Source organism: Heteronotia binoei, chromosome 5 (genome assembly GCF_032191835.1).
Source record: "Heteronotia binoei isolate CCM8104 ecotype False Entrance Well chromosome 5, APGP_CSIRO_Hbin_v1, whole genome shotgun sequence".
In the NCBI taxonomy this organism is placed as follows: Eukaryota; Metazoa; Chordata; class Lepidosauria; order Squamata; family Gekkonidae; genus Heteronotia; species Heteronotia binoei.
The window spans coordinates 93,617,327-93,644,015 of record NC_083227.1 but is presented as its reverse complement, the minus strand read 5'-3'; the positions used below and the strand labels follow the sequence as shown (position 1 = coordinate 93,644,015).

General features: G+C 43.0%; 1 protein-coding gene across 4 annotated transcripts in view; it reads left to right on the top strand.

Annotated features, from left to right (window-relative positions):
- FBLN2 (fibulin 2) overlaps positions 1-26,689 on the top strand; it is a 317,538-nt gene that overhangs the window by 188,695 nt on the left and 102,154 nt on the right. For all 4 annotated transcript variants that reach the window (XM_060239829.1, XM_060239832.1, XM_060239828.1 and 1 more), the window contains exon 4: positions 17,108-17,237. In XM_060239829.1, the coding sequence (XP_060095812.1) occupies positions 17,108-17,237 (130 nt within the window). The remainder of the gene's footprint in view (positions 1-17,107; positions 17,238-26,689) is intronic.

Below are 26,689 nucleotides of genomic sequence, written 5' to 3'. Positions count from 1 at the left end.
GGGGGAACCAATGTGCAAGGTCTTTTAGAAGGAATCTCTAATGGATACACTGTGATTCCTCAAGACTGAAAAAATATGATAAGGATGATGTTAACTCCTGAACAGTATGTGGTATGGGACAGTGAATATTGTAATTTGGCTGATGTTCAAGGGTGTGGCTCCAATGGGTCTTATACTGCTGAACAACTATATGGATCTGGACAGTTCAATACTATTGAAGCACAAACTGTGCCCCCTGTTGCAACCCTTGCTATAGAAGGGCGGTCAGCTCATAGTTTTGCAACTGTCTGTCAAAAGCTACAAGAGCCATATTTAGACCTTATCAACTGTCTTCAGGCAGCAATCAGAAGACAGGTTGATAATCCTGATGCAGCAGGAGAACTGATGATGAAATTGGCCAAGGAAAATGTTAATTTGGATTCAAAAAGAGCCCCATGGTGCAGTGTTAAAGCTGCAGTACTGCAGTCTTGAGCTCTGCTTATGGCCTGAGTTTGATCCCGGTGGAAGCTGGATTCAGGTAGCTGCTTCAAGGTTGCTCAGCCTTCCATTCTTCTGAGGTTGGTCAAATGAGTACCCAGTTTGCTGGGGGGAAAGTATAAAAGACACACTTTACTTTGCAGCAGTGCTCAGTGCAGCAGGCTGAAATTGTTACTATTCACATAGGCTTTCAACTTAATAGTTGACACCCTATATGCATTTAATTTGATTCATCAACTTCCTGGTGCATGTATCTCTCCAAATGGACCTTAATTTGATTGGCTATATTTTTAATCTTGCAGTTTTTAATTTTTTGTTGTGAGTTATCTATTTTCTGTTGCTCATAGTGGAAGCTATTTTAATCTTCCTGGTGTGATTGCTCAGGGCAATGCATTTGCTGATAAGACTTTGAAAGATGTTAATTCTCTATTTTACATTTCCTTTCTCAGTCACAGCTATTTTTACCAAAATGCCAAAGCACTAGACAAACAGTTCTTGTTACTTTTGATCAGGCTCAACACATTGTGACTCTACTAATCATATTGCTGATCATGCTGTTAACCTGTGTGGTTTGCAAACTAACATAAGAACATGAGAGAGGCTGTGTTGGATCAGGCCAGTGGCCCATCCACTCCAGCAGTCTTTGTCATTCAGTGACCAATATATGTGTCAGTTTGGTGTAGTGATTAAGTGTGCAGACTCTTATCTGGGAGAACTGTGTTTGATTCCTCACTCCTCCACTTACAACTGCTGGAGTGATGTTGGGCGGTCATAACCCTCTCAGAGGTTCTGGTTAAGAGCAGTTTCTGTCAGTGCTCTCTCAGCCCCACCCACCTTGCAGGGTGTCTGTTGTGAGGGAGGGAGATAAAGGAGATTGTGAGCTGCTCTGAGACTCTTGAGTGGAGGGCGGAACATGAATCCAATATCTTCTTCTATGCATACACTTACACACACACACACACACATCTCTCTTCTCTCTCTTGGCCTGACTTCGTGAACGAAGATTTAAGAAGGATGCAGTAGTCCACGTCTGCTGCAGGCTCGCTGGTGGCTGACAAGACCAATGCGGGACAGGCAGATCCGGCCACAGTGGCTGCAGGGAAAAGTCTGATTTGGGGTTGGTGCTGTAGCAGTGCGATTCTTCCTCAATCTCCTTTTGTCCTCAAGACCAGCTATACGTGCATTCTCAAAGGAAGAGACAGCTTGGTGGATGGTGTGCTTCCATGCTTTGCGATCTGAGGCTAGGTCAGACCACTGGTGATGGTTGATGCGACAGGTGCCAAGGGATTTCTTCAAGGAGTCCTTGTACCTCTTCTTTGGTGCCCCTCTATTTCAATGTCCGGTGGAAAGTTCGCCATACAGAGCAATCTTGGGAAGGCGGTGGTTTTCCATCCTAGAAATATGCCCTGCCCAGCGCAGCTGCGCCTTCAACAGCAGTGCTTCGATGCTTCTAACCTCCGCCCTCTTGAGGACTTCAGTGTTGGTCACAAAGTCACTCCAGTGGATGTTGAGGATGGTGCGAAGGCAGCGCTGATGAAAGCGCTCAAGGAGTCGCAGGTGATGACGGTATAAAACCCACGATTCGGAGCCGTAGATGAGGGTTGTCATCACAACCGCTTTGTAAACATTGATCTTTGTGCCTTTTTTCAGATGCTTGTTGCTCCACACTCTTTTTGTGCAGTCGGCCAAATGCACGGTTTGCCTTTGCCAGCCTGTTGTCAATCTCCTTGTCGATCTTGGCATCTGAGGAGATGATGCACCCCAGGTAGCTGAACTGCTGGACTGTCTTCAGTACTGATTCACCCACAGTGATGCAGGGAGGGTGATAATCTTCCTGGGGTGCAGGCTGGTGAAGAACTTCTGTCTTCTTCAGACTAACTTCTAGGCCGAATAGCTTGGCAGCCTCTGCAAAGCAGGACGTCATATGCTGCAGAGCTGATACCGAGTGGGAGACGAGTGCAGCATCATCAGCAAATAGTAGCTCTCGGATGAGTTTTTCCATTGTCTTGGAGTGAGCCTTTAGTCGCCTCAGGTTGAACAGGCTGCCATCGGTGCGATAGCGGATGTAGACACCATCGTCATCATCTAGATCTACTGCGGCTCTTTGAAGCATCATGCTAAAGAAGATCGTAAAGAGAGTTGGCGCGAGAATGTAGCCTTGCTTTACACCTGTGCCTATTGGGAAGGTCTCCGAGAGGTCGTTGCAGTGTCTGACTTGGCCTCGCTGGTCTTCATGTCGCTGGATGATCATGCTGAGGAACCTTGGGGGACATCCTAAACGTTCCAAGATTTGCCACAGGCCTTTCCTGCTAACGGTATCGAAAGCTTTGGTAAGGTCGACAAAAGTCACATATAGACGCTTGTTCTGTTCCCTGCATTTCTCTTGGAGCTGCCTGAGAACAAATACCATGTTGGTGGTGCTCCTGTTAGCTCTGAAGCCGCACTGGCTCTCTGGGAGGAGTTCTTCTGCAATGGTGCGCACCAGTCTGTTCAGGAATATTCTGGCAAGGATTTTGCCTGCGATGGAGAGCAGGGTTATCACCCGGTAGTTGGAGCAGTCTGACTTTTCTCCTTTGTTCTTGTGTAGAGTGATGATGATTGCATCGCAAAAGTCCTGTGGTAGTTTGCCTTGTTCCCAGCAGGTGACAAGTACTTTGTGAAGTGTGCTATGTAGTACTGTGCCCCCATGCTTCCAGATCTCTGGTGGGATTCCATCAACTCCCGCTGCCTTGCCACTTTTCAGTTGCTTGATGGCTTTAACAGTCTCTTCTAGGGTGGGGATCTCATCCAACTCTGTTTTCACTGGTTGAAGTGGGGTGAGGTGGATTGCTGAATCTTGAACTACGCGGTTGGCACTGAAAAGAGCCTGAAAATACTCCGACCACCGGTTCAGTATGGATGCCTTGTCTGTGAGGAGCACTTGGCCGTCTGCACTACGCAAGGGACTTTGAGCCTGATATGATGGGCCATATATTGCCTTCAGGGCTTCGTAGAACCCGCTTAAATCACCAGTGTTTGCACACAGCTGGGTTGTCTCTGCAAGCTTGGTCCACCATTTGTTCTGAATGTCTCAAAGCTTGCGCTGGAGGTTGCTACATGCAGCACGAAAGATTGCTTTTTTCCCGGGACAGGAGGGCTGAGCAAGATGTGCTTGGTAGGCAGATCTCTTTTTCGCTAGTAATTCTTGGATCTCTTGATTGTTCTCGTCAAACCAGTCCTTGTTTTTCCTTGTGGAGAACCCGAGGACTTCTTCAGAGATCAACAGAATGGTAGTTTTTAGGTGTTCCCAGAGTGCTTCTGGAGAAGGGTCTGTGGGGCAACTGGGGTCCTCAATTCTTGACTGGAGTTTTGCCTGGAAGGCAGCTTTAACTTCGGCTGACTGAAGGCTGCCAACCTGAAGCTTCCTCCGAGGGATACCTCCTCTCCTGGGTGTGGGTTTAAAGTGAAGACGGAGATTGCAGCGTACAAGACGATGATCCGTATGACATTCCGCACTGGGCATTACTCGGGTGTGTAAGACATCTCGAAGGTCTCTCTGGCGCACCAGGATGTAGTCGATAAGGTGCCAGTGCTTGGACCGTGGGTGCATCCAGGTTGTCTTCAGACTGTTCTTCTGCTGGAAGATAGTGTTGGTGATGGTGAGCTGGTGCTCCGTGCAGAATTCTAGCAGGAGGCGCCCGTTATCATTGCAGTTGCCAATGCCGTGTTTGCCAAGTACTCCTTTCCAGGCTTCCGGGTCTTTACCTACTCTGGCATTGAAGTCGCCAAGGATGATCACCTTGTCCTCTGTAGGGGTCTTCCGTACGAGGTTGCGTAGATCAGCATAGAACTTGTTCTTTTCTGCAGAATCTGCTTGAAGGGTTGGGACATACACACTGAAGAGTGTTGCATGCTGCTTGTTTTGAAGTGGGAGGCGCATGGACATGATGCGATCTGAGTGACCTGTTGGCAGGTTTTTGAGTTTGGAGGCAATGGAGTTCCTGACCATGAAGCCAATGCCAGAAAGGCGGCTCTCAGCCTTTGACTTACCCGACCAGTAGAGGGTATAGCCAGCACCATGTTCTTGAAGACTACCTTCCTCAGGGAAACGGACCTCACTGAGAGCTGCTATGTCAATATTCAACCTGAGAAGTTCGTGGGCAACTAGAGCAGAACGTCGTTCAGGGCGACCACTGTCTACTGTGTCAAGCATGGTTCTGATGTTCCAACACACAAGCTTAAGTCTTTGCACACTTTGTGAGGCAGGTGCATGCCTTTTCTTTGTTGTTATTTTTTGACACACACATACTGTGGAATATATCTCAGCCTCAAACGAGAGATTGTGCGATGCCCACACACACAGTATATATATATACTGTGGCTAATAGCAACTAATGGACCTCTGCTCTATATTTTTATCTAGTCCCCTGTTGGGACTGACTATGCTTGTAGCTGCCACCACCTCCTGTGGCAGTGAATTCCACATGTTAATCACCCTTTGGGTGAAGAAGTACTTCCTTTTATCTGTTTTAGCCTGACTGCTCAGCAATTTCATTGAATGCTTACAAGTTTTTGTATTGTGAGAAAGGGAGAAAAATACTTCTTTCTCTGCTTTCTCCATCCCATGCATAATCTTGTAAACCTTTACCATGTCACCCTGCAGTCTATGTTTCTCCAACCTAAAGAGCCCTAAGTGTTTCAACCTTTCCTCATAGGGAAAGTGTTCCCTAACAAACTTTGACAAATGGATGTTAACCATGTAGTTTCCCTGAAACCCTGATACTGTGTCCATGTTTGCGTAGACATGTACTCTGGATATCTTTAGGCTATTGCTCACTGTGGTGAAGCCACAAAACATGTCATGGCTCACCTTATTTCTGCCTTTGCGGTAGTGGGCCACTCCTCAAAGAGGGGAGTCTGCTACTCATGCCATGGCTCACTTAATTGCTGCCATCACTGTCCTGAGCAAACCTCAAAAACTCAGGACAGATAATGGCCCTGCCTACTATTCTGCTGGTTTCCAAAAATTTTGTATCTAAAGAGACATCAGTCTCAGTCCTGGTATTCCTTATAATTCCACATGTCAAGCTATTGTGAAACATGCTAATCAGACATTGAAAACCACTCTTCAAAAACAATTAAAAGGAGTGAAAATGAGGGTTCCTACCCAAATGCAGGTTCAGGAACAATTGAATTTGGTATTTGGGCTTATTAACTTGGCATGGTCCAGCTCCCCTTATTACCTGGGGGGTGCAGGCATGCTGCTGTGTTTTCTCTTGCAGGTCTTTTGTGGGTTCTGGCACGTTGCGTTCACCTGGCTAAAGATGGCATGGCATCAGGGTCTCCCAAATCTGGTTCCCAATTTCAATCTCATCCTCAAACGAGAGATTGTGTGACGCCCACACACCCAGACAGCTCATGATATCACATGGGGGGGATGTGAGGCATCTAACTAATCAAGCTCAACAAACGCTGGAAGAGGCTGGGCAAGAGCCTTCTCCAGAGAATTTGGTGGCTGCTGTTTTTGCAGCTCACAATGATTTTTTGTTGTTTGTGTTTATGTATTTTGTCTCCTGTCAAGGCTATTAGTTTTACATTTAACACAGTTTTCTATCTGAACTTTCCCAATTTTTCATTCATTTAAATCTGAAAATTCCTTTTGTTGTTGATACTGAATTTTTATTTTCTGAAAAGAACAGTGTTTTAAAATTCTACCTCACAAATTTTGGTTCCTACAAGACCTCTTTTCATTTGAAGTTATAGCTGGTGTTATAAAAGAACATCTGCACCCTTCCTTGGATAAAACTACCCTCTCACTGTGCATCTTCTCTGTTAAGTCTTGAAAAACTAATACTTTGTTTTACCAGTGACCCAATTATTCTCAGTGTTGTGTTTCTCATAGAAATACCTTTTCTAGATTTGTTGGTAATTCACTAGGCAGAATTCCTGAAAACTCTTGGTCTCCATTAGAAATCTGTACTTTAATAATGTTCCGCATTCCTCAAATGTATATCTTCATTTGCTCTCTTAATGTCATTTATAGTTATGTTCCATCTATGAACTGTACGTATCAATCTTCCTATTTAGCTATTTAGCGAACCTCTTACCTGTGGAAAGAGGCATCTACATGCTTATCTATCATATTTTATGTCTCCATATAGTATCTTGTTGGAGTTTGACCTTTTCTGAGTGTTTTGTTTAGAAAATCCTTTCTATGTGGATGTGCACTAGCCTGAATCATGAGAAGTGATGCATAGGTTTATATTGTGGATTTGTATTCTGCATAATGTATGGTGTATAAAATTTGCCCTTTAACATTGGAAGGGTAGAGACCTTGTCAAACTAAAACTCCATGTGAGGAGGAGGAAGTCTCCAGTCCAAAACAAGTGTGGTAATTTAGATAATGTGTGCAACCCTATCTCAACAGGGTTGAGCTCAAGTTATGGCGATTTGTGGACAGCCAAGAAAAGCTTTAAAGGGAAAAGGCACCTATTATTCTTGTTTTGTTAGTTTGTTTCTCCAAGTATGTTTTCCAGGCTCTTCCATATCTACCCAGAGGTCCTGAAATTTGCCTGGTCATGCCTCATTGATGTTGGAAGGAAAGCCTCCCCCAGAACCCCATCCAAACTGAGTTATGGAGAAAACTTATTTCCAGGGAAATTCCTCTGCCTAGCAAAAGGCTGGTTGCCCCAGCTGATCACAACAGCAGCCCCACTGCCACTTCCAAGTTGTGCTTCCAGGAAAAGGAATGCCTTTTGGCTGCAATAGAAACAGATTCCCCTGTGAAAAGATTGTCATGCATAGAGCACTCAAACTCTCCATGAACTCAAGAAAGAAGACCTTTTGTTAGATTAAGGGAGGAGGGGAACAAGGAATTAGTCAGGAAATGGTTTTAGTATTGTAATAATGTAGCCAGTATGGACTGCCCATCTCTGGCAATGCTCTCACCTATGTTAATGTAGCCAGTATGGACTGCCCATCTCTGGCAATGCTCTCATCTATGTTTGAATGTGTTATCCTGATCACCCCTACCACAATAAGTTTCTTGCCATAAAGGCACATGAATTGATTCAGTGTATAGCATGTCACTTGCATATGTCCCTTATTGTTGCTTATGTGCCTAGAAATTGAAATGATAGTTAGTAGTGATTATTGATAAAGAGTTGTCAGTACTAAGACACATAGTTTTTTATATATACATGAAGAGCTTACTTTTTGGTGGTTGAAATTCTTAAGCCTGTTCCCTTTGTCCCAACTGTGTCTCAACCCTGGTTGTTTTAAATCTGAATGGCAGCACATCATAAAATGTGGCACACATCTTCCAAGGATTAGGCAGCAAAAAGGAGGGGAATTGATACTGGGGTACTGCTAAATAACGAGGGTAGCCTTACATGGGGGGCCCCTCTCAAGCTAACCTGTGTGCCCAGGATTCTTGCTTCTCCCAACATCCGTGTCAAGTGATGATTCCTACAATAATCCACACTATACAAACACATAATAATCTGAAACCTGCATATTCTCGATTATACTATAGCTTCGCTTATATGTGTACTAGGTCACAAAGAATGTTTTCTCACAATAAAGTACTGAAGCTTTTGAGGACTCCCCCCCCCCGCCAACTACAACAGAACAGTATTTCTGAAGATCATGCACTGAACAGGAGAGAAGCATAGTGCCTTCAACTTTGCTTGAAAACAATCCAGATCCATTCAGAGAATATCTCCTACATGCAAAAGCCTGTTTGTCATAAACTGGATACATAACTAACACCAGGACATTTCTTTGCATGAAACTGCAAAAGCAGTATGTTTCTCACACAGGACTCTGGTTCTTGCAATTTGGGAAAGACATGCTCCTGGACCAGTAACAAAGTATGCCAGCCAGAGTGGTATATTTTAAAATGTCTTAACTTTTAAATTGTTATACTTACATATTGTGAGCCACCCTAAGCCCACTTATGGGGTAGGGCAGAATAAAATATCAAATCAAATCAATAAATAAGAGAAGTACTGAATCAATATCTTCTGTGGATAATCTTGCCTGGACTCAGAATGCCTGTGCATAAATATATGTTTGCTCTGAGCTGAAAGGGGAAATATGCATATGCGCCATTATGTTAGTAACATATGCAGAAACCAAACATTTCATTCTGTTCAGTTACAGATTTAAGAAAAATAATGAGTTACCTGTCAGGAACCCCTTTTCTCACCAGGGAGGAGGAGGAGATTGGATTTATACCCTGCATTTCACTACCTGAAGGAGTCTCAGAGCAGCTTACAGTCTCCTTTCCCTTCCCCTGCCACAACTGACACACTGTGAGGTAGGTGGGGCTGAGAGAGCTCTAAAAGAAGCTGCTCTTGAGAGGAACAGGTCTGCAAGAGTTATGATTGACCCAAGGTCACCCAGCAGTTGCATGTGAAGGAGTGGGAAAACAAATCTGATTCTCCCAAATAAGAGTCAGTGCATTTAACCACCAAACTGGCACCAAAATTAATATTGTAAGATGTCTTGAGCTCTATAAGAAAGAAAGGTGGCAAATATTTTAATTTAATTTAATTTAAAATAAACAAGTAAATCAGTATTTCCACAAGCTGGAACTGAAAATATTCAGGGGGTCCCATTTCCTACCCCTTGCTTGCTTACCCTAAGCTCCCATGGAACCAACAATCCCATGGAACCAACTATTCCCCCCACAAGCAAATTTATAGGAAGATGGATTCTTGCTTGCTCATTTGCCCCTCCCCCATTTTGCTTGTCTGCCACCTTGCCTGCCTGATCACCTGTGCCATCATGCCCACCCCTTCCTCCAACAGTTTTTCTGCTATTCCCACCCATCCATCTGCTAACGACCCCCTCCCCACTGTTTAGCCTTTTCACTACTGCTCTGCCTTCCTGGCCACTCACTCTGCTGCACACTTTCTCCCCTCCCCCTTTATTGGCAGAGACTTCTTTCTCTCTCTCTCTCTCTTTTACTGTAATTCTTTTTTTTTCATTTTCACAACCAATTCAAATTACTTAAATTATTACAACAGGGGTAGTTATAAACATACATTAAATATATTGTATACATATATAGACAGACCAGTATAGACAGGAGTATAGCAAATCATAGGGGACTGGAATGCCAAAGCAGGAAGTCAAAAGGTAACCGGAACAACTGATAAGTTTGGCCTTGGAGAACAAAATGAAGCCAGGCAAAGGCTAATAGAGTTTTGTCAAGAGAACAAGCTGGTCATAGCGAACACCCTCTTCCAACAACCTACAAGGCAACTCTACACATGGACATCACCCGATGGGCAACACAGAAATCAGACTGATTATATACTCTGCAGTCAAAGATGGAGATGCTCCTTACAGTCAGCAAAAACAAGACCTGGAGCTGACTGCAGCTCAAATCCTGAACTACTCATTGCAAAATTCAGGCTTAAACTGAAGAAAACTGGGGAAGCTATTAGGCCATTCAGGTTTGACCTTGATCACATCCCTTATGAATATACAGTGGAGGTGAAGAATAGGTTTAAGGAACTAGAGCTGATAGACAGAGTGCCTGAAGAATTATGGATGGAGGCTCGTGACATTTTACAGAAGGCAGCAATCAGCACCATCCCAAAAGAAAAAGAAATGCAAAAAAGCAAAGTGACTGTCTGATGATGCTTTACAAATAGCTGAGGAAAGAAGGAAAGCGAAAGGTAAAGGTGAAAAGACAAAATTCACCCAACTGAATGCAGATTTTCAGAGAACAGCAAAGAGAAATAAGGAGATCTTCCTGAAGGAACAATGCAAAGCAATAGAGGAAAATAATAGAATGGGAAGGACAAGAGTTTCGTGCAAAGATGGCCATGATAAAGGACAAAAACAGTAGGGACTTAACAGAAGCAGAAGTGATCAGGAAAAGGTGGCAAGAACACACAGAAGAATTATACAAGAAGGATCTCAATGTCCTTGACAACCATGACAGTGAAACTGCTGACCTTGAGCCAGACATCCTGGAGTGTGAAGTCAAATGGGCCTTAGAAAGCATTACTGTTGGAATCTTTTATCATCTGCTACCAAAATGTTAGGAAATACATGTTAATTCAGAGGTTTGGAGTGGCAGTAATTGGAGTCGAGGCTTAAGCTTAGCAAAAGAAATAAAGTTTACTAGAAAACATCAGGATAGGGTACTTGGGATAAAACAGAAAACAATCTAGCTTACCAGCTAGTCTATCTACGTCTTATCTACATGGCTACGTTCTTTGTCTTCACTGTTCTTCTCCCCAAAAAGCATTTCGCCAGGAAGAAGAGCAATAAACCTTGCATACAAGATCAAAGCATTTCACACCTAACATCCTCTCTGACCAATGTTGTGTTCACAACTTTTGCGGGCAAAGTAAGAACCATCCCACAATTGAGTTTAGGTCACAATACATCACTTCCTCTATTAGGTAAACAAACAGTTAACTATATAATGGCTGGAATGTGCATAGCTTGTATTCCAACAATTACTAACAACAAAGCGAGCAGAAATGACAGTATCCCAGTTAAGCTATTCAGAGTCCTATAATATGATACTGTTAAAGTTGATGCACACATTATGTCAACAAATTTGGAAAACGCAACAGTGGCCACAGGATTGGAAAAGATCAGTTTATATTCCAATCCCAAAGAAGGGTAATGCCAAAGAATGTTCAAACTATCACATCATTGCACTCATTTCACAAGCCAGCAAGGTCATGTTAAAGATGCTACAAGCTAGGCTCCAGCAGTATGTAGATCAGGAACTACGAGAAGTTCAGGCTGGGTTTCGGAGAGGTAGAGGAACTAGAGAGCAAATTGCCAACATCCGATGGATTATGGAGAAAACATGGAAGTATCAGAAAAATGTCTATTTCTGCTTCATTGACTATGCTAAAGCCTTTGATTGTGTGGATCACAACAAACTGTGGCAAGTCCTTAAAGAGATGGGAGTACCAGATCACCTCACATGTCTCCTAAGAAACCTGTATAAGGGTCAAGAAGCAACGGTCAGAATGGGATATAGAACAACTGATTGGTTTAGAATAGGAAAAGGAGTTCAACAAGGATGTATATTGTCACCCTGCTTATTTAATTTATATGCAGAGTACATCATGTGGAATGCTGGTCTGGATGAAGCACAAACCAGAATTAAGATTGCCAGGAAAAACATCTACAACCTCAGATATGCAGATGACACCACTCTAATGGCAGAAAGTGAGGAGGACCTAAAGAACCTCGTTGAGGGTGAAAGAGGAGAGCACAAAAGTAGACTTGAAATTCAACATCAAAAAAACGAAGATCATGGCATCCGACCCCATCACACCTTGGCAAATAGAAGGAGAAGACATGGAAGCAGTAACAGACTTCACTTTTCTGGGTTCCAGGATCACTGCAGATGATGACTGTAGCCATGAAATTAAAAGACGTTTGCTCCTTGGGAGGACAGCTATGGCAAACCTGGGCAGTATAATAAAAAGTAGAGACATCACCCTGCCAACAAAAGTCCATATAGTCAAAGCGATGGTATTTCCAGTAGTAATGTATGGCTGTGAGAGCTGGACCATAAGGAAGGCCGAGTGCAGAAGAATAGATGCTTTTGAGATGTGGTGCTGGAGAAGAATCTTGAAAGTCCTTTGGACTGCAAGAAGATCAAATCAGTCAGTCCTAAGGGAAATCAACCCAGACTGTTCCTTGGAAGGTCAGATGCTGAAGCTGAAGCTCAAATACTTTGACCACCAAATGAGAAGGGAGCACTCACTGGAGAAGATCCTGATGCTGGGAAAGACAGAAGGCAAAAGAAGAAGGGGACGGCAAAAGATGAGATGGCTGGACAGTGCTGCTGATGTAACAAACACGAATTCGAGCAGACTTCTGAGGATGGTGGAAGACAGGAGGGCCTGACGTGACTTTGTCCATGGGGTTGCAAAGAGTCGGACTCAACTGTGCAACTGAACAACAACTACAACAAATAAACAATGTAGCAATAATAGAGGACATTAAGAGAATAATAAATCACGATAATATGCATTATTTGGAATCATATTTTGCTCCACCAGATATTTAACCACTGGAAACCAAAGTGTCTGAAATTTTTGTTGCTATTTTGCTAAGTCTAGAACCATAGTACTTTGAATAATTTTACCATATTTAAAAGCTTCCCATATTTTATTTTGCCACTGATGAATTGCTGGGCAAGCTTTGTCTCTCCATTTAGCTGCAATGACCAATCTAGCCAGTTCCAACAAATATAAGATTAAAGTAAATTTCATTTGATTGCCTTGAAAGAATGGCCCCAAACCATGGCAGAGACTTCTGGTCCTCTTCCACTGCCTGCCCACCTACAGTGTTGACAGAAAACAGATAGTTCTTCAGCTTGGGGGAACCTCAAGCATGCAGAAATTTTGGAAAGTTACAACCCATTTAGGGAGGGGGTTTAAACAAAGGAAGGACAGTGGTTCCTGCAGCTCCTGCTCCTCTTCCTCACCCACCTGAGAGATGATGGTAGCAGTGCTGTGGATGGCGGTGAGTATCTGGGTACAAACACTGGCATGACTTCTCCTCCCCTCCTTGCTTATGAGGAATGCAGACTGTCTGTGCATGTGCAGAAAGCAGTCTTGTCTTGTGAGGGAATTTAAACCCCCTTCCCTACATGGTTTGTAACTTTCCAAAATTTCTGTATGCCTGAGGTTCCACCAAGTTGAAGAACTATGTGTTTTCTGTCAACATGTTCCTGATCCACAAATTTAAGTATCTTCAGATTGAGCCATGTTGACTATTAGAAATATTGATATTTCTCAACACAAAGACGTTTTTGAATGACACTTTAATTAGGAATGGAAAACATTACTAGCTACATGACACCATCTCATATGACAAGGTATAAAAAGGAAAATAAACTGTACTTGAAACCCCATACTACTGTTTTATGGATGGGGTGAGCATTCTGCTCAGGTTTTCAGAATCTGCTACTTGACTCTTTAAACACAAATAATGGAAAGCCATAGGGTTGCCAGCCCCCAGGTCCAGGCAGGGTTTCCTCTGCTTTTGCAGGCTCTTCCCCTCTGACAGCCAGCTGGCCAGCAGGTAGAAACCCTGCCTGCAAATGCCCTGAAGTGCTGTGTGATGACATCACCCAGAAGTGGCATCATCACACCACCAACGTTGTGTGCAAAACCATAGAGTTTTGCCGAAAACCTAGAGCATTACTGTGCAACATTGACACCATGATGATGTCACTTTGGGTGATGTCATTGCACTGCACTCGGAGGGCACAGGGCAGAAAATCTCAGGGAGGAACCGGAAGACCCCCGTCAGATTGAAGGTAGGACCTGGCAACCCTAGAAAGACAAAATACAAGATGACTTAACAAACCATTTAAGAAGCTGTAATTGATGAAAATTAGAAATAGTATTTAGATTATTGTGGTGCGTGCCCTGGTAGCTTGTAGATAAGGTTACTGCCATGTGCTCTTCATGGAGCTGCCCTTGAAGACTGCCTGGAAACACAATGGTATAGAATGTACATTGGAGTGGATTGTAGGGACCACATAACTCCAGTCTAGTTTAATCTACACTGGCTCCCAGTTTACTTCTGGGCCCAATTCACAGTGCATGTATTGAAATTTAAAGCCCTGTATGGCTTAGATCAGCATTCCTTAAGAACCACCATCCATCCACTCTGGTCATCTTCAGGGGTCTGGCTTTGGGCGTCCTCGCTATATGAGGCTAGACAGGTAGTAGTGAAGTTTATTGTTGTAGCCATAAGGTACATATCCATATGTATCCATATCTATATCCTAGCATATTCACCAACATATAAGATCCAGTTTGGTGTAGTGGTTAAGTGTGAAGACCAGGGGTCGCTTTGTAGAAAAATAGGTAGTGGAGCTCATCCAGGGATTGTTATGCAGCTGCACCTACGATTCAATGGACAAGGTGGGAAGGAGGAGGGGAAACCCTCAGAAAGGTTCAGGAGCTGTGGTCCTGTGAGCTCCTGCTGAATCCGAGGCCTGGTGAAGTCTCTAATCTAGGAGAACTGAGTTTGATTCCCCACTCCTCTACATGCACCTGCTGGGTGACCTTGAATCAGTCACAGTTCTTGAAAGATCTGCTCTCTCAATAGCAGTCCTCAAAAGAGCTCTCTCAGCTCCACCTACCTCACAGAGGGCGTTTTCGCACTGACCTTCAAGTGGTGCGACCACCCTCCTCACGCCGGCGGATCTGCAGGGATTTCTCACCAGAAGCGCCGGCGCACCCAAAAGAGCCGGCGACTTCCGTCGCGAAACCAGCTCAAACGGAAACCGCCAAGAAGCAGGAAAACGTTTGAGCTGGTTTCGCGATGGAAGTCGCCGGCTCTTTTGGGTGCGCCGGCGCTTCTGGTGCGAAATCCCTGCAGATCCGCCGGCGTGAGGAGGGTGGTCGCACCACTTGAAGGTGAGTGCGAAAACGCCCAGAGTGTCTGCTGTGGGGAGAGGAAGGGAAAGGAGTTTGTAAACTCCCCACAACAAAAGAGTTAAAACATTTTTTACCTAACAGGACAAAACTTTAAAAGTTTAGATGGCAAGAAATAAATGCAACAAGAAAATCATAAGATAATCTGGAATTCTAATTTAGCTAAATTCCTGCAGAATTAGCAGATACTAATTTTCCCCTTAAATTAATTGATAAAAACATAAAAGTAGTTACCTTGAAGGTAACAAAAGAGTATGGCACCAGATATTAAACAAATTAATACATTCATCACTGGAACTGGAAAATTTTTAAAAAGCTCTCAATGTATGGTGGACAGTTGACAAAATGGCCTTAATGACCAAGACAGAGACCCAACCAATGGCCAAGACAGAGACCCAACCTAACTAGCATTCTTTTAACTAGCATCCAATTTTAGACAGGTGGCACTGGCAACCTGAAGAAGGGCCTTCTCAGTGATGGTGGCAAAATTTTGAAACTCTTCCCAGGGAAAGTCATCTCTCTCTCTCTCTCTAGCAGTGCCTTCTGCTAATGGGTGAAGATGTTTTTATTTTGTTTGGCATACCCCCAATAACTGTTACTGTTCTTCATCCCTGATAGTGCCATTATGAGTGTTTGTGTATTTATATGTTTTTATTAAATTGTTTTAATAAAAATATATACTATATTTAATTCATACACATACTATATTTCAAATGCTGTTTTAAACTGTTTCGATGTTCCTTGCCTTAGGGACTCTAATTGGGTAGAAAGGCAGCATATAAATTAAATAAATAAATAAATTTTAATGGTATTTGTAGCTAACTTCAACTGAAATTGAATCTCTCTAAAAGCAGCAGCATTTGAAATAATTCAAGAAAAAATTGTGCCAAGTAGCCCATAAAGAAAAATGTAAAAATAGAGTACATGGACTGATGCTGCTTTACTGAGTATTTTGAGTTTGTAAAACAACATGTAATTGAGAGCTAACAAAAAAAGGTTGAAGTAAAAACAATTGAATGAAGCTGAACATGAGGTGCTGTTATAAAAATATACAGTATATTTTAATTATGCATAAGAAATGTTAAAATAAAACTAAATCACATATCTATGGTTCTGTATATAAGTTAGGGTTGCCAATCCCCAGGTGGGAGCAGGGGATCCCCTGATTTGGAGGCCCTCCCCCCACTTCAGGGTCGTCAGAAAGTGGGGGGAGGGGAGGGAAATGTCTGCTGGGAACTCTGTTATTCCCTACGGAGATTTATTCCCATAGAAAATCATGGAGACTTGATCTGTGGGTATCCGGGGCTCTGGGGGGGCTGTTTTTTGGGGTAGAGGCACCAAATTTTCAGTATAGCATCTAGTGCCTCTCCCCAAAATACCCCCCAAGTTTCTAAAAGATTAGACCAGGGGGTCCAATTCTATGAGCCCTAAAAGAAGGTGCATCTATCCTTCATTATTTCCTATGGAGGGAAGGCATTGAAAAGGTGTGCCATCCCTTTAAATGTGATGGCCAGAGCTCCCTTTGGAGTTCAATTATGCTTGTCACAGCCTTGATCTTGGCTCCACCCCTAATATCTTCTGGCTCCACCCCCAAAGTCTCCTGTCTCCACCCCCAAAGTCCCCAGATATTTCTTGAATTGGACTTGGCAACCCTAATATAAGTACCTTTACCCAATATCTGGACGAATGTCAAAATATATGCGTACAGGTTTAAAAAGCTACACAATATCAAAATACAAGAACCAAACGTGTTTTGGCTATAGAGCCTTCTTCAGTGGTTAAATACAGGCTGAGTATTCCATAAAATAAACCTCAGTGTAGTCAAAACTAATCATATAAAGAATGGACCTAAAAATCAACAATTATTAGATGAATTATGGACTTTACACAGAGATTATTTCCTGTGGAGTAGTTGGAAATAAATATTCTTAAAACACAACATGAACCACTCATCCAAGTGATTTGTATTTCATGTGCCCATGAATCTTTATAGGCCCAATCTGGAATATTTAGAATCCAAATGGAGTGCTCAGCTACAAATATAAAAGAAATCCCTCCTTTTCACTTTTTTTGTTGTTGTTCATGTAATTGAGTGGCACAGAAAACATATCCAAACATGCATTCAGTGTGGTGGCACCAGTGTTTGCTGTGTGTGGAAGTGCTGACCTTCCTTTTGAAAGCAACCTGTGTTTTATTTGTTATAGAATTGCTCAGAAGCAGTGTTGTGTATCGTATTTAAAGGAAAACAGCTGCATTGCTGGCATGGTTGCTGCCAGAGAAGGTGATTTGTGTGGACCGGATGAAACTGATACCTGTGGAGGATCATTTTACAAGGCAAGATAACTCTGCTGAAATCTTTGTAAGAGGATTGCTAAAACCAATTTGCTATAAGTCTCTGCATTTTTAATGGTTGACCATGGTCTACATGTCACTGCAAAAAATCAGGGGTGCAGAATAATCATTTCACATACCTAAGCATTTACATTCTTAGCTTGAGTCAGATAGATGCAGAGTTTTCGTTTCTGTACTTTTCAACAAACATATAATTGTTTTTTTTTAATCTCATTGATAAGAATTTCATAAATACCTCTTCCATCTACGCAATCTATCTTCACTACTGGGGGACCTGAGCAACCCCCAGGCTCCCCAATTTTGAGAGTAGCCAAAGATCCACTCACAATGTCCAGGACCCAAATCTGTAGTGCATGTGGCACCTTTAAGGCAAAGCCTGCTGCTCCACTGCTTGATAAGTACTAAGCCTTTAACAGCTCACTGCCTTGCGAGCAGCTGGGATGCAGCCTTGAGCCATGGGTTGGGAAACAAGGAGATGATTTGCAGCTGGGATGTGGGGGCAATGACAGCTTCCTACAGAAACTGCTCAGACCCCCCATGAAACTTTCAGAGGGGTGGAGCCTCCAATGGGACTAGTCCCAGGACAAGCCAGACCATTAATCAGGCACAGAAAACAAATCAGAGAGGACACTCTGGCTCTTGGGGTTGAGAGGAGCAGTGTCGGGAGAGAGAGGTGGTAAACCAGCATTAGGGAAACCTTCTTCCCTCCTGTATGAGGCCTGCACAAGTGCCCCTTGCTGGCACAGATCTGTCAGATATGTGCAGGTTTTCTACATACACATGGGACTGCTGGATCATTTACATCTGATTAAACACTTCATATTTCTCAGATTCTTGATTTTCTACAAACACTTAATGACATACACATTTTTAATAAAAAGAGAAAAAAGTATTAGAGATAATCAGGAGACCCAATTACTGCACAATGTAGGGTTTGTTTGTTTTTTTAAGAGAAACCTTACATTATTATTGGATGGAAACTGAAGTTAGTAGTTAAAAAGTTGGCTTACGGCAACAAATGTTTATAAGGCTATAGAAATTTTATCTCATAAATAAATATTGTATCAATGCTAAACTGAGGAATGAATCCTTGCCTGCCAAAAATCTACATTGTTTTATTCAGCACCCTGATTTAATCTGCACAATGAAGGCTAGTCAGGTCCTACACGTTCAAGGTCCAGTTCCTTATTTATTATACCCTTTTCCACATGTTATATCTAAAGTTAAGGTATTTTTATTTTATACTTCAGGTTTCTGATTATTTTAGGTTAAAAGGCATAAAAGATTCAATGAACATTTAACGTTTTATGTACATTAAAGCATACAGATGAACAACAAAGCGTTCAGTACATTCAGAAGAAATGCCAAAATAGAGAAATGTCTAGAGAAAATTCAAATAAAGGTAACATCTGTCTTTATAGGAGGAAGATAGTCTTCTGAGTTATATAAAACCATAAAACAACTGAAGGCTGTTTCTGCCTAATTGTGTCTGTGAAGGATTCCGCCTTGATCACCACAATAGGAAAAAAAATCCCATTGGGGGATATAAACATGTATTTAAATTTGATGTATGTTTTGCTGGTTGACTACAAAGGAGCTCAGAGTAAAACTAAGTAAAACTTCATTATTGTAGAATATAATAGAAATAGCTCATGAAAATAATACAAATATAAGTACTCCCATTAATTTAAAACAACTAATCTCAGGAGATATATAGTATATCTGGTCCCGGTGCTTTCATCCCAAAGCACCTGGAGCAGACATAAGATTGTCCATTTCCCATTTTGGCTAGAAAAGAAAGTTGAAAATGGATCTATAGGTTTCTTAGCCCAAGGAGATCCTGTTCCTGTTTCAAAACCAGAGCACCTATGTGCCCCAAAGCATCTTGGCAAAACTAAATAAACAACAGCCCTGTTGATACTTAACCCCAGAGATATTTTTAACATATGCCTTTCTGATTCTAAGGGCGCAAAATATAAACTTTACCACAAAGGCTTTTTTTGAGCAGGAAAGCACAGGAATGCAGTTCCAGCTGGCTTGGCATTGGGGGTGTGGCCTAATATGCAAATGAATCCCTTTTTCCACAAAAAAAGCCCTGTTTACCACAGAGAAAACAACATGCCTATCATTACCAGCCCAAAGAGATAACAGATGAAGATCATGTGAAAAGCAAAGCAACCTGCTCAACAAAGGCAAAATAAATTTAGTGCACAAGGAGATCAATGGAACTGTTGAGGGTGTGTGTTTTTTCAGCAAAGGTACTATAGTTGTTTCTTTGAAAGTGGTTGGAAAAGGTTTTTCCCTTGTTGATTTATATAATGAAGGACCACCCACTGAACAGTTTCCTCAGCAAACTTTCATCAACCCTGATGGATAAATTAGGTCTGAGTGGGCCTATTTTGTGGTGAAAGCCCCAAAACACTTTATCCACATGCTCAGGTGTCAATAACTGAAACTTGTCCATTGCAAGAAGACAAGAGGTAGCTCTGGATGCTTTGGCTTAAACACTTTATCTTCATTCTGGCAATCCAGGCTAGAATACATACAAATCAGTTTCTCTTTAAAGAATTCTGCAAACTTATCACTGAGCTTCAGCCGATTCCAGTTATATAGAACGAAGGAGACTAGGCTGAAGCAGTCCTTTTGTTACTCAGAAAGGATCCATTGGGTAACGCTGAACATCACAACAGTTATACAGAGGCAAGAGAGTTGGCCACTTGGTGTGATTATTTTCACTACATCCACATCAGTTAAAGATATACTTTGTACTCTAAATAGAAAACCATGAAGAGTATAACATATATCTTTAATTGACTTGGATGCATATTTAATTCACATACATAAGAACATAAGAACATAAGAACATAAGAGAAGCCATGTTAGATCAGGCCAATGGCCCATCCAGTCCAACATTCTGTGTCACACAGCGGCCAAATATATATATATATATATATATATATATATATATATATATATATATATATATATATACACACACACACACACTGTGGCTAATAGCCACTGATGGACCTCTGCTCCATATTTTTATCTAACCCCTTCTTGAAGGTGGCTATGCTTGTGGACGCCACCACCTCCTGTGGCAGTGAATTCCACATGTTAATCACCCTTTGGGTGAAAAAGTACTTCCTTTTATCCGTTTTAACCTGTCTGCTCAGCAATTTCATCGAATGCCCACGAGTTCTTGTATTGTGAGAAAGGGAGAAAAGTACTTCTTTCTCTACTTTCTCCATCCCATGCATTATCTTGTAAACTTCTATCATGTCACCCCTCAGTCGACGTTTCTCCAAGCTAAAGAGCCCTAAGCGTTTCAACCTTTCTTCATAGGGAAGGTGTTCCAGCCCTTTAATCATTTTAGTTGCCCTTTTCTGAACTTTCTCCAATGCTATAATATCCTTTTTGAGGTGCGGCGACCAGAACTGCACACAGTACTCCAAATGAGACCGCACCATCGATTTATACAGAGGCATTATGATACTGGCTGATTTGTTTTCAATTCCCTTCCTAATAATTCCCAGCATGGCATTGGCCTTTTTTATTGCAAACGCACACTGTCTTGACATTTTCAGTGAATTATCTACCATGACCCCAAGATCTCTCTCTTGGTCTGTCTCTACCAGTTCACACCCCATCAACTTGTATTTGTAGCTGGGATTCTTGGCCCCAATGTGCATTACTTTGCACTTGGCCACATTGAACCGCATCTGCCACGTTGACGCCCACTCACCCAGCCTCAACAGATCCCTTTGGAGTTCCTCACAATCTTCTCTGGTTCTCACCACCCTGAACAATTTAGTGTCATCCGCAAATTTGGCCACTTCACTGCTCACTCCCAACTCTAAATCATTTATGAACAAGTTAAAGAGGATGGGACCCAGTACCGAGCCCTGCGGCACCCCACTGCTTACCGTCCTCCACTGCGAAGACTGCCCATTTATACTCACTCTCTGCTTCCTATTACTCAGCCAGTTTTTGATCCACAAGAGGACCTGTCCTTTTACTCCATGACTCTCAAGCTTTCTAAGGAGCCTTTGATGAGGAACTTTATCAAAAGCTTTCTGGAAGTCAAGGTAAACAACATCTATCGGGTCTCCTTTGTCCACATGTTTGTTCACCCCCTCAAAGAAACGTAACAGGTTAGTGAGGCAAGATCTTCCCTTGCAGAACCCATGCTGAGTCTTCCTCAATAACCCGTGTTCATCAATGTGCCTACTCATTCTGTCCTTGATAATGGTTTCTACCAACTTTCCCGGTATTGAAGTCAGACTGACTGGCCTGTAATTTCCCGGATCTCCTCTGGAACCCTTTTTAAAGATGGGGGTGACATTTGCTACCTTCCAGTCCTCAGGAACGGAGGCAGATTTCAATGAAAGATTACAGATTTTTGTTAGAAGATCCACAAGTTCAACTTTGAGTTCTTTCAGAACTCTCGGATGTATGCCATCCGGACCCGGTGACTTATTAGTTTTTAATTTGTCTATCAGTTGTAGGACCTCCTCTTTTGTCACCTCAATCTGACTCAGGTCTTTCAACACCCCTTCCAATATTAGTGGTTCTGGGGCGGGCAAACACTTCTCATCTTCCACGGTGAAGACGGAGGCAAAAAATGCATTCAGCTTCTCAGCCATTTCCCCATCCTCCTTCAGTAATCCTTTTACCCCATGGTCATCCAAGGGCCCCACTGCTTCCCTGGCTGGTTTCCTACTTCTAATATATTTGAAGAAATTTTTATTGTTGGTCTTTATGTTTTTTGCAATATGCTCCTCATAGTCCCTTTTTGCCTGCCTGATCACAGTCTTGCATTTGATTTGCCACTGTCTGTGTTCCCTTTTATTAATCTCACTTGGACTGGTTTTCCACCGCTTAAAGGAGTCCTTCTTACCTTTTACAGCTTCCATTACTTTGTTTGTTAACCATGCTGGCCTCTTCTTATACCTGTTTGTGCCTTTCCTAACTTGTGGTATGTATTTTATCTGAGCTTCTAGGATTATAGTTTTAAATAGTCTCCAAGCTTCCCCAAGGGTTTTGACCGTATTTACCTTTCCTTTCAGTTTCCTCCTCACATGCCTCCTCATCTCAGAGAATTTACCCCTTTTAAAGTTAAATGTGGTTGTGGCGGTCTTTTTGGGCAACTCCCTATTTATACAAACGGTGAAATCAATAACATTATGGTCACTGTTCCCAAGCGGCGCAATCACTTTTACGTCTCTCACCAAGTCTTGGGCATTACTTAGGACCAGATCCAGGATCGCCCCACCCCTGGTAGGTTCTGAGACCATCTGCTCCATAGCACAGTCATTGAGAGCATCAAGAAACTCAATCTCTCTCTCTCGACCAGAACACATATTGACCCAATCAATCTGCGGGTAGTTAAAATCACCTATTACGACACAGTTTTTACGTTTAGCCGCTATCTTTAATCCCTCCATCATATTATAATCGTCCTCTCTCTTTTGATTTGGTGGGCGATAACAAACTCCCATAGTTAAATTTCCTTTTGGGCCCTCTATTTCAACCCAAAGCATTTCTAAAAGGGAATCTAATTCTCTGACCTCAGTCTTACTGGACCGTATATCCTCTCTGACATACAGAGCCACCCCACCTCCAACCCTTCCCTCCCTATCCTTCCGATATAACTTATATCCAGGAATCACCGTGTCCCACTGATTCTCCTCATTCCACCAAGTTTCTGAAATTCCCACAATGTCTATGTTTTCTCCCAACACTAAACATTCCAATTCACCAATTTTACTTCGGACACTTCTAGCATTTGCATACAAACATTTATAATTTCCCAAGCAAGCTAGGCCCGCCACCTCTCTCCTGCCGCCTCGAGACTCTAGCAGACAGTCCATACTGTTTGTCACCATCACAGTGGACAACTCTGATCCGTTACTCGGTAGAAAAATAGAAGCCAACCCTTCATCTCTTTGAGACGAGTCCTCCCGAACCAGAGACATTCCATCTCCTGTCGGCTTTCCCCCAAGATTTAGTTTAAAAACTGCTCTGCCACCTTTTTGATTTTAAGCGCCAGCAGCCTGGTTCCATCCGGAGACAAGTGGAGACCGTCTCTTTTGTACAGCTCCGGCTTGTTCCAGAAAGCATCCCAGTGCCTAACAAACTTAAACCCTTCCTCCTTACACCATCGTCTCATCCACACATTGAGACTTCTAATTTGCGCCTGTCTCTCCTGCCCTGCACGTGGAACAGGTAGCACTTCCGAGAAGGCCACCTTGGAGGTCCTGGCCTTAAGTCTCCCACCTAGCAGCCTAAATTTCTCCTCCAGGACCTCACGACTGCATTTCCCCACATCGTTGGTGCCAACATGCACCATGACCACAGGCTCCTCCCCAGCACTGTCTATCAGCCTATCTACTACACGCGTAATGTCCGCTACCTTCGCACCAGGCAGGCAAGTCACCATACGGTCAATACGCGGTTTTGCCACCCAGCTGTCTACTTGCCTAAGGATCGAATCACCAACTACCAAGACCCCCCCTCTCCCCCTGCCCAGGGATGGTTCCTTGGCGCGAAAGGATACCCGCTCACCAACCGAAGAAGAGGTCCCTTCTGAGGGCGCATTCCCCTTATCCTCAGCAAGGTGCCCCGTTCCCTCTAGACCCTCACGCTCTCTGGCAGCAACGGGGCTGCCATATTCAGAGTGGGGCTCATCTAATACGCCCCCAAGAGTCTTCCCCAATTGCCTAACTGACCGTCTCTGCTTCTCCAGGGCAGTCACCTCGGCCTCAAGGGTACGAACTCGTTCCCTGAGGACCAGGAGCTCCTTGCATCGAGCACACACCCAAGACTTCTGTCCTGTGGGCAGATAGTCATACATGTGACACTCAGTGCAAAACACTGGAAAGCCCCCACCCCCCTGCTGGCATTCTACCTTCATGATATATATATTAAATATACAGTCCTCTTTAAATGCTGTTGTTTACGTGGCTCCCCTTCTGGAAGGTCAACTTACCTTATTGGGAGAACAAGGAAATCAGGGATCTGGGTTCCTGGTCCTTAGGAAGCCCTCAGGCCAAGAGCCCTTTAGCTCTCGCCCTTCGGCTCGCGCCAAAGGCTCGCGCCTTTGGCAAGGCGCAGCTTAAAATGCAAAGAGGGTGGAGCAGACCACTCCTAAGCAATCATCAACAATTACTCTCAATCAATCAATCACTTTCACCTTTAGCCCACTCACCCAAACATACAGCAGTTCCCCAGCTATCACAACTCAGCCTTTTCAGCAGTCACCCAAGCCTCAGAATGAAGTCTTTCAAAACGCAGAAATTCTTAGCAACTTCTCCAGCTGTCTCAGCTTATCAGAGCTGCTCTGCTCTGTTCTGTTCCTCTCAGGCCTCTCTGAGATGATAGCCTCTGGTGTGTTTTGCATATCTCCATTTTTCTATTGTTACAGAAGTATTCTCACTCCAGCAGCCTCATTGCACCAGCCAGTTAAATCAGATCACAAACAAGAGAACAGCACATACTTTTCCAACAAAGAAAAAAGTCTAAAGGAGTTAGGTCCCCCCCCCCCCCAATCTACTTGGTTTCATGGCATACAAGGTACAATGCATCAGCCAGTTTGGTGTAATGGTTAAGAGTGGTGGACTCTAATCTGGAGAACCAGGTTTGATTCCCCTTTTCTTCCACATGTAGCTGTTGGTGTGATTTTGGGTCAGTCATGGCTTTCTCATAGCTGTTCTCTCAAGAGCAGTTCTCAAAAGAGCTCTCTCAGCTCCACCTACCTCACAGGGTTTCTGTTGTGGGGAGGGGAAGGGAAAGGAGATTGTAATCCGCTATGAGTGAAGGGCAAGGTATAAATCCAAACTCTTCCTCCTCCAGAAAGTGGAACTGGTCTTTATCAAGCCAGGTTGATTTCCTGTTTGCAATGCAATTCTAAACTGAGTTACACTCTTTCTAATCCCATTGACTCAGTTTAGGACTGTACTATTATTCTATTCATTTAGTGACAGGAACTCAGTGCCCTTGGTCCTCTGTGATGCTTGATTGACTGCTAAGTTCCACTGAAGAACTGGAGGGGAGGGCTGGCACAATTTCTAAGCCCCTGCAGTGCTTACTTCTCTAGAGTTTGTTCAGGAAATAAAATGAGAAACTTGAAAATAACTGACTGTAAGTCTCCTTCCATTGTCCCTTGTATGCCATGCATCCAAGACCTAACTCCATTAGACCTTTTTGTTTGTTAGAAGAGTATGTGCAGTTCTCTTGTTTGTGGTCTGATTTAACAATCTGCAAGTGGAATCATAAACTGGATGCCTTGAGGGTAACTGTAATTACCTGCTGAGGTAAATTAACTTTCTCAGTAAGAAAGGACAGGTCTATTATATTTGGAATTATCAGCTTCTAAAACATCTTGCAAAATAGCTAGGGGTGATAATAATATTTACTAGAAACAGGTCAACTGTTGTATTCATTAAGGTGAAATTTGTCACCAATAATCAGGGAATATATTTATCAGGACAGATATTACATTATTCTAACCCTTGGAAAGAGTGATTTTTTTTACTGTTGCATTGTGCTTGTTTTGTCTGCTGGAGTAGAAGTAAAGTGTAGCTGGCTGGTTCACATGTGGCCCTGGCATGTAGCTGCTTTGCCTTGCAATGGTGCAAGGAGTCTCAGGATCACTGTGCTCAGTATCTTGAAAGTAAACCATAAATATGTACAGGTAGGATCTACTTGTACAATCAAAAAGGGTATGGTAGACATGTTGTCCCTGACTGAGATAGCCCAGGTTAGCCTGATCTTGGCAGATCTCAGAAGTTAAGAAGGTTTGGTACTTGGATGGGAGACCACCAAGAAAGTCAGGGTCAGTGTTCAGAGGTAGACAATGGCAAACTACCTCTGTTCATCTCTCGCCTTGAAAACCTACAAGGTTGTCATAAGTCAGCTGTGACTTGATCAGAAAAAGAGGTTGTGTAAGCTAAGCATTTAGCACACATTCAAGGTTTTACAATAAAAAGAGCATGCAAGTCCCAGGCAGACCGCTACATCCCATCCTATTGTATGTGCTTCCTACCTAACCAACAAAGTAAGAGGAAAATGGACTTCCGGGTTTGGAAAAACTGAGAGCTGACCTGCTTCTTCCAAGAGGAGTGGACCGGAGCCTTTGTTTTGGGCATAAAAGGCGATTCCAACGCCTGCTGCTTACATTTTCCAGAAAGGGAACTGTCCAAGACATGCTTGAAGAATTTTGAGGGAGTTTACTTTGGCAGATGAGGAGTCCCAGAGGGATTCCTTTTCTGCTTTGAAGAGCCCCTGGTGAAGAATTGCATTCCATTGTCTACAAAGGGTCTCCGGGGTCATTAAATTGACATAAACTCATCAAGATTCCAACTTTCTATGGATTACAATAACATCTGAAAGGGAAGAGATCGGTGCAAGAAGTAGACTTTTGTTAAGGTAAA